The sequence below is a fragment of the Lycorma delicatula genome, chromosome 2 (genome assembly GCF_047948215.1).
Source record: "Lycorma delicatula isolate Av1 chromosome 2, ASM4794821v1, whole genome shotgun sequence".
NCBI lineage: Eukaryota > Metazoa > Arthropoda > Insecta > Hemiptera > Fulgoridae > Lycorma > Lycorma delicatula.
The window spans coordinates 98,248,420-98,261,982 of NC_134456.1; the positions used below are offsets into that span (position 1 = coordinate 98,248,420).

General features: G+C 29.6%; 1 protein-coding gene across 15 annotated transcripts in view; it reads left to right on the forward strand.

The window, feature by feature from the left end:
- Window positions 1–13,563, forward strand: part of trol (terribly reduced optic lobes) — a 1,106,314-nt gene that overhangs the window by 897,315 nt on the left and 195,436 nt on the right. For all 15 annotated transcript variants that reach the window (XM_075355875.1, XM_075355878.1, XM_075355883.1 and 12 more), the window contains 5 exons: window positions 1,156–1,307; window positions 1,865–2,004; window positions 2,233–2,300; window positions 11,631–11,771; window positions 12,813–12,950. In XM_075355875.1, the coding sequence (XP_075211990.1) occupies window positions 1,156–1,307; window positions 1,865–2,004; window positions 2,233–2,300; window positions 11,631–11,771; window positions 12,813–12,950 (639 nt within the window). The remainder of the gene's footprint in view (window positions 1–1,155; window positions 1,308–1,864; window positions 2,005–2,232; window positions 2,301–11,630; window positions 11,772–12,812; window positions 12,951–13,563) is intronic.

The window sequence follows — 13,563 nt, forward strand, 5'->3', positions numbered from 1 at the left end:
ACCCAACTCTGGAACTCTGGAACAGCATTCGCCCGTCACTAAAGTGATGTCACTGTAACTTTCCCTCTGTTCAGAAGAGAAATTTTGCAGTGTTTCTGCGTTGTTAATCAAGTAGAGGTTCCTGTCTTCAACGAACTGTTCGAGACCAGCGCCTCTGGGGTCAGTGAATGGTGAACCCCAGGCGGGAGACTTGGCATTAGCGTCCAGAGCAACCAGCACTCTGGTGCCCGGGAGACCGTCCAGAATCTTCCCAACTTGGCCAGCAAGTCATCGATACTCCATCCAAGCTGGAAGTATCCCGACACTAGTATGTCATTGAGCATATCCCACGTGGTTAGCACAATGGTGAATTGTTTTATCAGATCAGTGGGCCATCCAGAAGACACCCAACGAATCTGAGCCAACCATGACTGTGGAGAGTGGTCGTTCCCTATGAGAATGAGTAACATCCACCCTACGGAAACTGATTGACCACCCTATCCCCGACCGCATACGGCTCCTTGGACCAAGAGGACCTTGAGGTTGTACTCCTCAAGGAGCCTCATGGCTTCACTGGTGGCTGCCTGGGAATGATGCAGGTTTAACTGCCCCAGGCGCAAGCGTTCAACAAACATTGAGTTACATAGTTAGCAAAAACAGAATAAAGATGGGTAATCTAGGGTTAACAAATCTGAGATTGAAAATGTAAAAAAGAAAATTAAGAACTTTTGTAAGGAGCCATACCATTTAGGAAAATTCCTCTATCAATCTCAATGAAGTTCTTAGTATCCAATTATGGAATTGATATAAAGAACACTTTTACCATGCTGATATTATTGAGCTTATTTGATTTATTCTTTATTTTGGCTCCTTGGTAGATAATTTGAATTATTCTTTTTTTTTTCATAAATCACAATTTTCTTTATTTCAGTTCGTTTGAATCTAGATGAAATAATGTTTTTGAAGGCTCTTTGTATCTACAGATTTCTTACATTTTTAATTAAGTGTCTCCAGGTTATTCTTAGTATTGATATATATTGTTAAATAATTATTAAAGTAATATCTTTTCATTTAATACTATTATATATATATATATATATATATATATAATTCTGTATTTTATTAGACTTTATTGGATTTTATTACTTGAATTTAAAATAATTTAAACATTTTTAGGAATGTGCGCCAGGATTTCTACGTGAATCGTCTGGTCAATGGCTTGGACGTTGTACTCGTCCTGGTGGCTGCCGGCCTGGATACTATGGAGATCCTAGCCGTAATATACCATGCGAAGTGTGCCCATGTCCACACACAACACCATCTAATCAGTAAGCATCTGATTTATTTTAATTCTTAAAATAAATATAGTCAACAGATTATTCTCTGTTGACTATATAATCAAAGTAATTAATTGAAAATGAGGAATTAATAATTAATTAAAAAATTTAATAAGTAATTCAATATCAGTGAAAAGTATGGGGTAAAATTTTCACAGAGACTAGGCTTTGGTTATTAACCAATCTTGTAAATTTGTTACATAAAATAATACATAAAAAAAAAAAAATTGATTTAATACAAGAAAAATATTCTTTAAATGCAGTAAATGTTTTTTTTTTAATTAGATTGAAGATTTCTAGAGTAATTTCATTTATAAATGTACAATTGTGTTATGAGAATGGTTAGTAGCTGGGATGGGTATGTGTCAGTTGGTTTAAGTTCATCTGTCGTTATTATCAATACTTTGGAAATTTAAAAAAAAAATCTTTCTCAAAAATGTTGGTTTGATTATGACCATCCGTTTTTATCTTCATTTCTTTACGGCTAAAGTAATCAACTTTACTTATATATTTTGTTTTTGTAAAACTGCATTAGTATTTCTTTTCAGGTTTGGTCGCACATGCATTTTGGATACAGATGGACAGGTTACTTGCAATTGTCCTGAAGGCTATACTGGTCGTAGATGTGAAACATGTGATCAAGGTTACTCAGGAAATCCAACAGTTCCAGGCGATTCCTGTAAAAAAGGTAAATATTGTTAGAAAATATTATCAATCATAACTTGTAATGGAATTTTTTCTCTCTTAATTGTTTCATTTTTATTATTCTGTTTTGCAGAAAATTACTGCTGCTAAATTTTAAAGATTTTTTAAAAAATTTGTTCGTATAAAAAAATCTAATTTTAAACTTCAGATTGTTTCATATACATTTGTTATCATTGTAAAAAAATAAATACACATATTTTTTTAATTTTAGATTATTGTAATGTTGCTGGATCCGTCTCAACACATCCTGATCCACAGACTGGCCAGTGTAGATGTAAGGTAGGTAAAAATAAAAAAAAAAAGAATTAGTTGAACTATTAATAATTCAAAGAAGTTAGTTACATAAATTTTTAGATTAATTATTGTTATTAAAATAATTCACTATTACTGGTACATATTTATTTTGTTTGTCATGTCTTACTCTCAGTAATATATGAAAGCTTTTACATGAACCATTGACCATATTTTTTTCACTATTCCTTTCTAGAACATGTTGACAAAGTGTAAATATTTAGGAATAATTACAGTTTCTTCTCATATCAAATAATAAAAGTTCATAATTAAATTTCAGCAAAACACAGATATTTAGTTATTTAATTTTACAATTTTATGGAATAAATAAATTTAAAAACTTTTTAATTTAATTCAACAATTAATGTTTCTGCAGAAAGATTACTTCCATGTGGTATACTTGCCTGGGAGAGTTAGCCGGAGTTTATATGATAAAATTATTCGTAATATAAAACACGAGGCAAACCAAAACTTGTGTTTGGTATCTCCTAGTAAACAATAATGTTTATGAGGAATCTTTGAATCTGCTATTTATAGTTCCAAGGACATCCTAATGTCTAATATGCTTTGGATATTTGTGGTGTATTCTCAAGCTATGATATTTTTATTTTACAGAATATCCGTAGGTTATCAAATACATACTAAGAACTCTAAAAGGATAGTTAGTTCAGTTCATGTTACATATCTGTATTCAGCAGTTCTCTAAATACCATGTGATTTAAGTACACGATTATTTTAATAAAATCACTAATTGATGTGTTTGAATAATTTGTGTACAATTTTTAATAAACTGCTGATAGCATGAATACATGCACGTAGTTTCACAAAAAATCTAGAACAAGAAAAATAATTAAAAATTGAAAGTAGTAACCTGACAGGAAAAAGAGTAAGGTAGACTCAACACTGTACATTGTTACTGCTAGTTGTCTTGATATGGTAAGAATTGGCTTACTGTAATTAAGTCAGTGGTTTAATTACAGACTAAAAGTATAAAATTATTGTATTTTCATAAAATATAGTGCATAAATCTTTTTAACCATTAAGTCAAAACATTTTAAAAGATTTTGAAAACTTAGCAGTTACGAAAGATTTTATCTGCTCACTTCTAAAAATGTGATTTAGTTTCAGTGTGATGGATATTCCACTTTTTCTAGAAGAATGACAAATAGTAGTGAGACTTTTTGCTTACCTCAGAATATTTATAAATTATTCTTTAGATATCCTGTGATATTTTGACATATCCCCTGGTTGTCCTGCTTTTACTTGTTGGGATACGAAGACATATAGGATATGCTTGTTGTTCTAGAAATGTTTTGTGTAGTTTGAGTCACAATCATAATAAAAAAAAAAAAATCTATTATATATATATATATTCAAAAAACACAATTTAACCACCAAACACAGTAACAGAAAAGCCTAAAAGAAACTAATACCAATAGTCGACTTTTGTGGAATCCTGCATCATCAGTCTGTACACAATTCAGTCTGTACAAACAACAAAAAGAAATAAAAACTTAAAAATGTAGAAAACAAGCCATAACAACCACAAAATTTATGACAACATAAGTCCACTGCCATTAGTGAAATAATGTAAATTTAAAAGTTCATAATGGTAGTGGAGTTGTGTTAGAGATTTTGTGGTAGTTAGAGTTTGTTTTCTAAATCTTTAAATTTAAATGTTACTGATTCGATATGATTATAAATTTATGGATGTTTTAAATTTATATCATTTCACTAATGGCAGTGGAGTTCTGTTGTTACAGTTTATATTCTAAATTTTTAAGTTTTTATTTCTTTTTGTTTTTGTTGTTAGTTGATGATGTAATTGTAGAATTATGCACCGACTGATAATGCGGGATCCCATGAAAGTCAACTATTAGTATTAGTTTTTTTTAGGTTTTTCTGTTACTGTGTTTGGTGGTTAAGTTGTTTTTTTAAGTTAATTAGCACAGGGTCAATATTTTGATGAATTATTTTAATTTTTTAAAAGTTGTATGTATATTTCAAGTAATATTTTTAGGAGGTAGGTTTTTATTTTCTGGGTCAAAATATGTGAAAAAAATATTTTTTGTGTAATTATGCGTTTTAAGATAAAAGCATTTACTTAAATTAAGTGTATTCAAGTAAAATGAGTTGCTCTTTTGTGTGAAGTTCTTTTTTTTTTCATTCATGAAAAAAGAGGCGGATTCACTTGGAGAATCTGTTTGAATAAATTGATTTTTAACAGTTCTTTATTAATATAGTGGTTCTATTTTAAAATATAAACGTTTCTGTTTTCATGCTTCACTTTTTTATAATTTTAATTGGTAAGTATAAATAATCTTCAACTGAATGTTCTATGAATTTACTTCCAATATTAACTGTTAACAGCTTATTATTTACTTTAATAGTTTTTAAAAGAAAATGTTTATGAACTCACTGTTACAGAAAACATGAATTACTTTATTAATTTTTTTTAGGATGTGCTGATTTTTATTTCAAGTTTTTGAAAATTAATAATTCTTTTCACTTATGATAGATACCTTTTCTGTTTTAATATTTGTTTATGTATTATATTATTATATTTCTTTATTCATAATATTGAATAAAGTTTCTGATAATTATACAGCAAACTGTTATACAATAGTAACCAGTAAGAGGATTGCAACTTGGATTGAAATTGTACAGATGTATAATAAAATGTGACAAAATGATATTTTATTATAAAAATATATTTTTAATGTGGATAAAAGTATCAAATAAACTGATATGATTTAAACACGGTCTGCAAATCAGTTTAAAAATAGACATTAAAAAAATCTTAGCTCATGTTAAGTTAATTAGGTTAACTTAATTTTTCATTCTCAATGTAAATTTAATATATTTAATAGATACTTACTGTAAAAGTAACAATTAAAAAAGAAGAAAAATTTAGTTTGATATACCTATTCACTTACTATAATTTTTAATTAATTATATAAAAATTAATTATTTAAAAATAAGGCCCCCTCGATTGTAAGACCCTCCAAGTTTTGCAGGCAAATTTTAGAAAAAAATTGCTAATGTTAGACCCATCAGTTTGACAAGCTGGTAATTCCTAGAAAAACAGTTCTTCGGGAATTTCTTTGTTACTATACTTACAGTTATTTGTTTGCCAAGTACAAATTTTACCCTTTCAGGTGTTTGCAAAACAATGCTGTGGTATTTGTCTGAGAGGGTGTGACGGGGGGGAGGGGATGTTGACCATCACACAGTAGTAGCTTCAGTCCTATTACCTGCTTTCTTCTTACTAGTAAAACAAGACCTTTGGTTAGAACTGTAGCAACTTTATTAAAAGTGAGTTTCTCTTGCATTTTGTCTGTGTTACTGGTAAAATGAATTCGTGGAAAAGTTTCATTGTAGGGTTAAGTTAGATGTTTTGGAATTCTCAGAAAAAAGTGGTGTACAGAGCAGTGAGTTGAGAGTATTTGGCACAATCAAACATGATTCGTTACTGGAGAAATCAGAAAGATAAACTTAATGGTGCGATAAAAGGAATTTCATTTTTTGTGGCTCTAAAATTGATGCCATCCCGTAGTGGATGATTTGAGTGGGTGGAAGAGAAGAGAAGAAAATGCTGTGAAGTGATACAATGAAAGGGTGCAAAGTAGCAAAACACTATGTAAATCTGAGTGACTTTGAAGCCAGTCGTGGGTGGGTGGTGTGATTAATGAGAAGAAAGGGACAACTTCTTTGTGCCAGTGACTACCAGCAGAATATACTGACAAAATTTTGGAGTTTCAATGATACGTACTACGTGAAAGAGGAAAAAATCAGTACCTCATATCTCAGATTGGAGACGCTGATGAAACACCTGTCTTTTTTGAAATGTTGCAGAACACAACTGTAAACAAAGTGGCGCATCCATTGTACAGGTGACAACAGCTGGAGCAGAAAAAAATGAGATGTGCAGTTATGTTAGCCATTTGTGCAGATGGAAAAAAATTGCCTCCTGTCATTTTTAAAAAAAAAATATGCTGAAGGGAAACTACCAAAAGGTTTACATATTCGTGTACAAGATAAGGGGTGGATGACTGGAAACTAATGTGTGACTGGCTAAAAGTCATTTGGAATGCCGCCCTGGAGCAATGTTAAAGAAACAAGGACTTCTTGTTTTAGATAGCTTCCTTAGCCATCTTGAAGATTCTGTGAAGAATTGAATCGATGAAATGCACTCGGATGCTGCAGTTATTTCAGGAGGCCTCACTTCTGTGCTGTTTGGACATGAGCATCAGTAAGCCATTCAAGGACCACGTTCAGAAGTTTTACATAAAAGGATGTCAGATGGAGATCACACATTCACAAAGAGTGAACAAATGCAGAAAACTTCAATAGAGCTTCTTTGCAAGTGGACTGTCAAAGCCTGGGAGGTAATTACTCCAAAAATGATAATCAAGAGTTTCAAGAAGACTGGCATCTCCTGCGCATTGGATGGAACGGAAGATCACCTTATATACAAGGATTCTAAAAACACAACTGAGGGAGAGACTGACATCGATGATGTGAAGATGAGGAGGATGGTGATGAAAGCAGCAGTAACTCCGAGTAAGCAAGTGTGTTCCAGGTAATTAAAACACAATACTGCCCTTTTAGTATTGTTGTTAAAATAACAGCAATTGGTTCAAACTCTAAATTCGTAAGTCGTTCATTTCTGTTTTCAGACAAACTGGTATGTGTGAACCTGAACAAAGCCACACCCCTGATGTCAAATAGCATGTATCTTCAAATAATAAGACTTTTTTATCTGTATAACTTACAATAGTTAGTGTTTAATAAAACATACTAAATTCATTGTTTGGTAATTCTTTTATTTTCATTTTCTGAAATACCCATTTGTAAGACCTGCCTCAAATATAAGAGCCTCCAGATTTTGGGATATAATTACATTAAAAAACAGGGTCTTATTTTCGAGTAAATACAGTAACTGTTGTTTCTTAGATGCAACACTTAATTGTAACATCAGGCAGATTAAAAACTGTTTCTGACCTTGCAACCTATTTTCTACCTTTTGCTGTGGTGTGCTTTGTGTAAGACATTGTTAATTATCTTTGATGCCTCATACTAGTTTTGCTGATTCACTTTCTTGCTGTACCTTCTTTATAACTTTATTAAGAGTCCCCTTACTGATCATTCTCAAACTCCTGGTTATTTTAATCACACACTTGTATTTTTTTTAATATTATTTTCATCAAAATCATCGTCACCATAACCTCTGATCTGTTGTAGTCATTGTGGTCAAAGAAATTTCTAATGTGAAAGCAAACTTCTTTCTTCTTCATTTGTTTATTAAATAATTTTTTCCTTGATTTTGTAGGAAAACTGCGCTTGACTTTTCCCATATTTCTGAGACTTAATAAATTGCATCTAAAATTCTAAATTCTTTCCAAAGTGGTTAAAATGATTATATATTTTTTTTACTGCTTGCAGTTTGCAGGGCTAAAAAGATTGAGAAACACTGTTCTAGAACAAAAAACAATCTATGTATATAAATGCATATGTGTGCATCACACTACCTTAGACCTTTTATTTCAGAATTAATTGAGCCGATTTTCTTTAAGTTTGGCTCAAATATTTCTGTACATTTGAGCCAAATATATTCTTTATTTCTACATTCAAAATTCAAGGGGTAAGGGATATTGTGGAAAAAGAAATTTACTTTTTTGAGAGGCAGTTTAGATAAAACTTTACTTTGGCAAATTTGTTACCTACATATAGCATTCGTAAATAATCTAAAAAACCTTTTTCCAAAAATCAATCACTGCTTCTTAAAATTGAAATTGTTTTTTTTGTTTTTTGCTGTACGTCCTTTTGGTTTACACATTTAAAAAAATATTTTTTAAGTTTGTACTTAGAGTTATCGAGAAGTGGGTATCATTTTTAAAAATTATAAACCCCATTTCTCAAATGCTGAAGAGTTTTCTGGAAAGTTTTTTTCATTGAAGGGGGTGTGTTAGTTTTAGAGAAAAGTTTAATTCAGAAAATTTGTTAAGCTTAATCTATACAGAGTGTATGATGATGCTCTTTCAAGACTTTCATAACCTATTCTGCTTGTGAAAATAATGGAAAAGGTAATGGATAAGCATATGTCCTAAAATGCTTGGTTTGCCAGTTACGGCTAGTGAAAGATTTTGCTTGGATTTCTCAGCTACCCTGGTGAAATGAGGTCATACTGAAATTTTTAGGACATTAATTAAGGAGCAGAATAAGTGATTTATAATTTTTGACCTGAAAAATTTAATAAATTAGGTCCCGGAATGTTTGAGATCTGAATTTTATGTTTGATGTACAATATTATTGTTAAATGGGCAATAAACACATAAAACTTTTAAACAAAACTTGTAGAGAATTTAATTTTGAACAAAATGGTATATAAAGTAAGGTGAATAAAACAAAGAAAAGTTAGAAAATTTTGAATTTTATTTAGAAACAGTACATTACTACATTTGTCATAAAAGTACTTAATGTAAATAAAAAACAAATTTTTTTTGGTGATGTGAAAAATTTGTAAAAACTAAATTTATTGTTAAAAAAATTAAAAAAAAAAAAAACTGTAAATAACACAACAATTGTAAAATAAAAAATAAATAAAATTAAAATTACTTAGATAATAATTTTACTATAATGACATTGACATGAAAAATTATTATTTTAAAGTTGGCAATAATATAATTACAACTGATCAATAATGCTCAATATACTGTTTAAATCACTCTGTAAGCAAATTTCACTTGAGATGACATCAACAACTTATGCAGTGAGCATACGTTGGCAGAAGTAAATCTTCATGAAATGGTGGAAGGCAATTTTCAACACCAGTTTAGCCGTCAATGTATGGTGCGGCCTTCTTTTAATCAGCTGTTTGGACCGTTCATATTACCTGGCCACTTAAATGCTGTGTTCTATTTGTACGTTCTTTAAGAAGAATTGTTGCAGCTGCTTGATGATGTTCCTCTCGCACTGAGTGCTAGACACTTCCAGCACGATGGCACACCTCTCCACTACTCTTGTGGTGTTTCCACTTACTTAAATAATAATTTGCTTGAGAAATGGATTGGTCGTGGAGGTCCATATTCCTGACCACCAAGATTGCCTGATCAAACCCTTTATATTTTTTTCTGTGTGTGAGGATGGATGAAAAATATTGTATACAAATCAAAAATACATTCTCATGATAAATTAATTGTTCGCATTATGAATGTAGCTGAATAGTTTAAGGACAGCCCTGAATAACTAAAAAGAGCAACAAAAGCAGCGCAGAAGCATGCCTAGAAATGTGTTGAAAACACATCATGGGGCTGGCTCATTTTTGAACATTATTATAAACTGGTTTGTATAATGCACTTTAGAGTAGTGTACTGTTTCTAAATAAAATTCTAACTTTTCTATGTTTTATTCAACTTACCTTACACCATTTTGTTCAGAATTTAATTCTCTACAAGTTTTATGTGTTTATTACCCATTTAACAAAGTTATTGTATGTCAAACATAAAAGTCGGAGATTTTAATTTCAATTTATTGATTTTTACCCCCAGATTTCTCAGCAAATACTGCAGATACTGTTCTGGGACTGTTTTATTTTTCATGTCAAAAAACCAATAAGAAATCACTAATTCTGCCCTTAATTAAATAAACCAGAGCAGTTGAAATCCAAGCAAAACTTTTCACTAGCCGTAACTTGCAAAGCATTTTAGGACATTATGTTATATGAACTTTTTCCATTATTTTCACGATTAGGATAGATTATGAAAGTTCTGGGAGAACTTCATGATACAGTCTGTACGTGAATATTTTTATTTTTAAATATTTTCTTTAAATTTATTCTCACCTTTAAAAAATATATTTTTTGTTTTTTTGCACTAATTTTTTTATTTTTTATTATTAAAAAAAAAGAAGTTTTTTGTATCTTTCTTCATCACTGAAGTTAAGGGCTATTAAAATTAAAGTAGCTTTGGCCACCAGTACCAGTAGCTTTTGGTACCAGCATTATATTCTGGACCCAAAATGAGGAAATGTTTTCATTATTTTCAAAAAAGTTACTGGCGTATCTGGGAAAGTCTGCACGACATTGCCAGCTTTTGTTTCAAGCTATATCAACTATTACTCAATTTTTATTCTTAAGAGCAATTTAAAGTGCATTTTTCTCAAGAAATTATTCTTACTCAATTTATATTTTCACAAGCAATTTAACCTATACCGTCTTTTTCAAAGAATTATTTCTTTATTTTACTTTTCCATAAACATCTACCTACTTCAAAAGTAGTTAAAGAATAGATATATTAGTTATTTAAAGATTTATGTACGTCTTTTTCAACAGTAGTCTCATGATTCCTAAAGAAAGTCTAAAAGTGAGTAATTAAAATAGCTTCATTATTCTGTACAGCCACTGAAGAAATTCTTTGTATTCTAATATCCAATTTAACTACATTGCAGGTATCCCTCTGTACTTTGAAAGCATAGAATAACTAAACACTTATTGTATGTTTTTGTTGTCTGTAATGTATTGTAATAGATTACATTTTTTATGGCAGTTTGTATACTTCAACAGCTGTCACTGTAGTTTCTTTAAGTTGATTTGCATAATAATAAGGTATATTCATTAATTACAAATGCTAATTGGGAAAAATGCTTTTGGAGAAAAAGAACATAATGGTTTTGTAGCGTTTAGAACATTTCATTAAGTAATGTCCTAGAAATCAATATGTTTGAAGTAAGGAAGTTAGTAGCTGAAGCCACTTTTATTATACAGAACTGAGTGAGGTTTCACTGTAAGCAGTTGACATTTATTAGTACCTAATGTTCATAGGAATTAATATAATGAATGAGGCATGCTAAATGATGGTTATTGAAGTAAAATGGCAACCAGAAAATTCTTTGCTTAAAATATATGTTAAACTGAGTGTACATAAACATAGCTATTTTTTTATATTTGGTAAATTGTTTTTGAGTATTTTTAATTTTTTTCAAATTGTGTGTTCGTTCACTTAATTCATGGGGATTTTTTTTCCAGATTTATAAATTTATTCCTTCTAATATTTTGTTTCTTTATTAAACTCAGTCTTACATTTACTTTTTGTTAATTCTGATGTATTAAATTTAAAATGATCATTTGAAATTATGAAACCAGTTTTCATTTAGCCATAACTTCTGCTTACACTTCTGATTTTTTACATGTTTGCTTTGGCAAATTTTGTATTAGTTTGTGATTTCAAGTTTTATTTAAAAGATACTTTATGTTACCATTTTAATAGTTTTTCCTGTTGCATTATTTGTTAAATTGAGTTTGTTATTTTATTTATACAGGAATATGCAACTGGTCCATTATGTGACAAATGCAAGGATAATACTTTCCATTTATCAACTAAGCATCATAAAGGCTGTATAAGTTGTTTTTGTATGGGTATCACCAAACAATGTAGAAGTCTTAATTGGTATCGCAACCAGGTAAATAATACAAATTTAAATCTAAATTCCTTCTTTTTTATCTCTAATTATAAGATTTGGTTAAAAATTAATTTATTCGGAAGTAATCTGTTTTTTTCTATATAATGAGTAATTGAGTAGAAGAAATATGTTTGGTTCAAATAATACATGCAGTTTTTCTTTGTGATGAATGTAGCTAAACAAAAGTATAGCTGAAATTAATTTTCCATTGAATATTTTCAGGATTTGTTATTAATTATAAGACAAGGGTAAAACAATTCTAACAGTTATGATTTGGATTGCCATCCATATTATCATAAAATTGCTGTTGAACTATTATTGTGTATTATATCTGCAAGTACTGTATTAAAAAAAAAAAAAAAATCAGACCTCTGTTGTTGTTCCAGAATGAATGTGAAAGCAAAAAAGGAGATTGTATGATATAAAACCTTTCTTTTCTGAGCTATTGTAATACAGAAAGAAAAAATTATGTAAAGTATAAACAAAAAAAAATGAAGGGAAAGTATAATAAAAAAATCAACATTCAGTGAATTCAGTAAGAATGGGTAAATGTTTTAGGAAATGCAATGGAGAATGTATTGTAGATTGCAGCAAGTAGTTCTTGTGAGCTATAGTAGCTAGTAGTGTTCTTGTCAGCTAGTAGTTCTTCTTTCTGAGCTATTGTAATACAGAAAGAAAAAATTATGTAAAGTATAAACAAAAAAAAATGAAGGGAAAGTATAATAAAAAAATCAACATTCAGTGAATTCAGTAAGAATGGGTAAATGTTTTAGGAAATGCAATGGAGAATGTATTGTAGATTGCAGCAAGTAGTTCTTTTTCATTCTTTGCTTGAAACACTTGCTGAATTTTTTTTAAAGATACTGTTTCCGTCTTTTGACAGTGAAATAATGTGGATGTATTTTTCATAAATTTAATTTTAATAAGAATATCAAGATTACTGCTTAATTTAAAAGTTTGTATTAAAATGATTGTTGTCTTTATTATTCTACTGTAATCTTTAAATTATTGCTTAATTGCTTAATCTTTTATGATTTTTAGATAACTGCAGCATTTACTCGTAGTACACAGGAATTCAAGCTAGCTGTAATAAGTGATCTTACTCAACCTATTACCTACGGTCTGTTTGTTCGACCTGAAACAAGGGAACTAATTTATGAACAGTTTACGCAACCTGATGTGAGTTCATTTCTGTATCTAGTCAAATATAAAAATTAGAATCGCAAGAATATTTTTTATCCTAAAAGAATACATTTTTACTTTTAAAAAATGTTTGCATGAAAATGTATCTTATTAATTAACTTAATTTTTGTTCAACTTAATCTTAACATTCTGTGTAAGCTGTACTGTTTCTTGTATTTATAATATTGGACAGAATGGAAGGAATTTCCATCTGAATTACAGTTGTTCTTATAGTTAATTATTATTTTTATTTTTCAATAAATGTCTGCTTCATTGAAAATTAAAACATGTGTAGGATGTTTTTTGCAAGTTGCTTGCTGTACTAGATAACTGATTGCATTTAATAAAATTAATATTTCTTTGCACTTAAGTATTGTTAGTGTTGTGAATAATTACTGTCATATAATTTTAGTTTATGAAATAAGTTTTAGTTTAATGTTTATAATATAAAAATAATTAAAAAGTGAATATAATATAAAACTTATCTTAGTCGCTTAGGTGATATAAAGTCAAAGTCTTGAGTGAAGTTTTTCCTGAATATTGGAGTGTTATCATGAGATTTTTATTTATATTTTGTTTTTATTATCAATAATATTTTTTTTACGTTTAT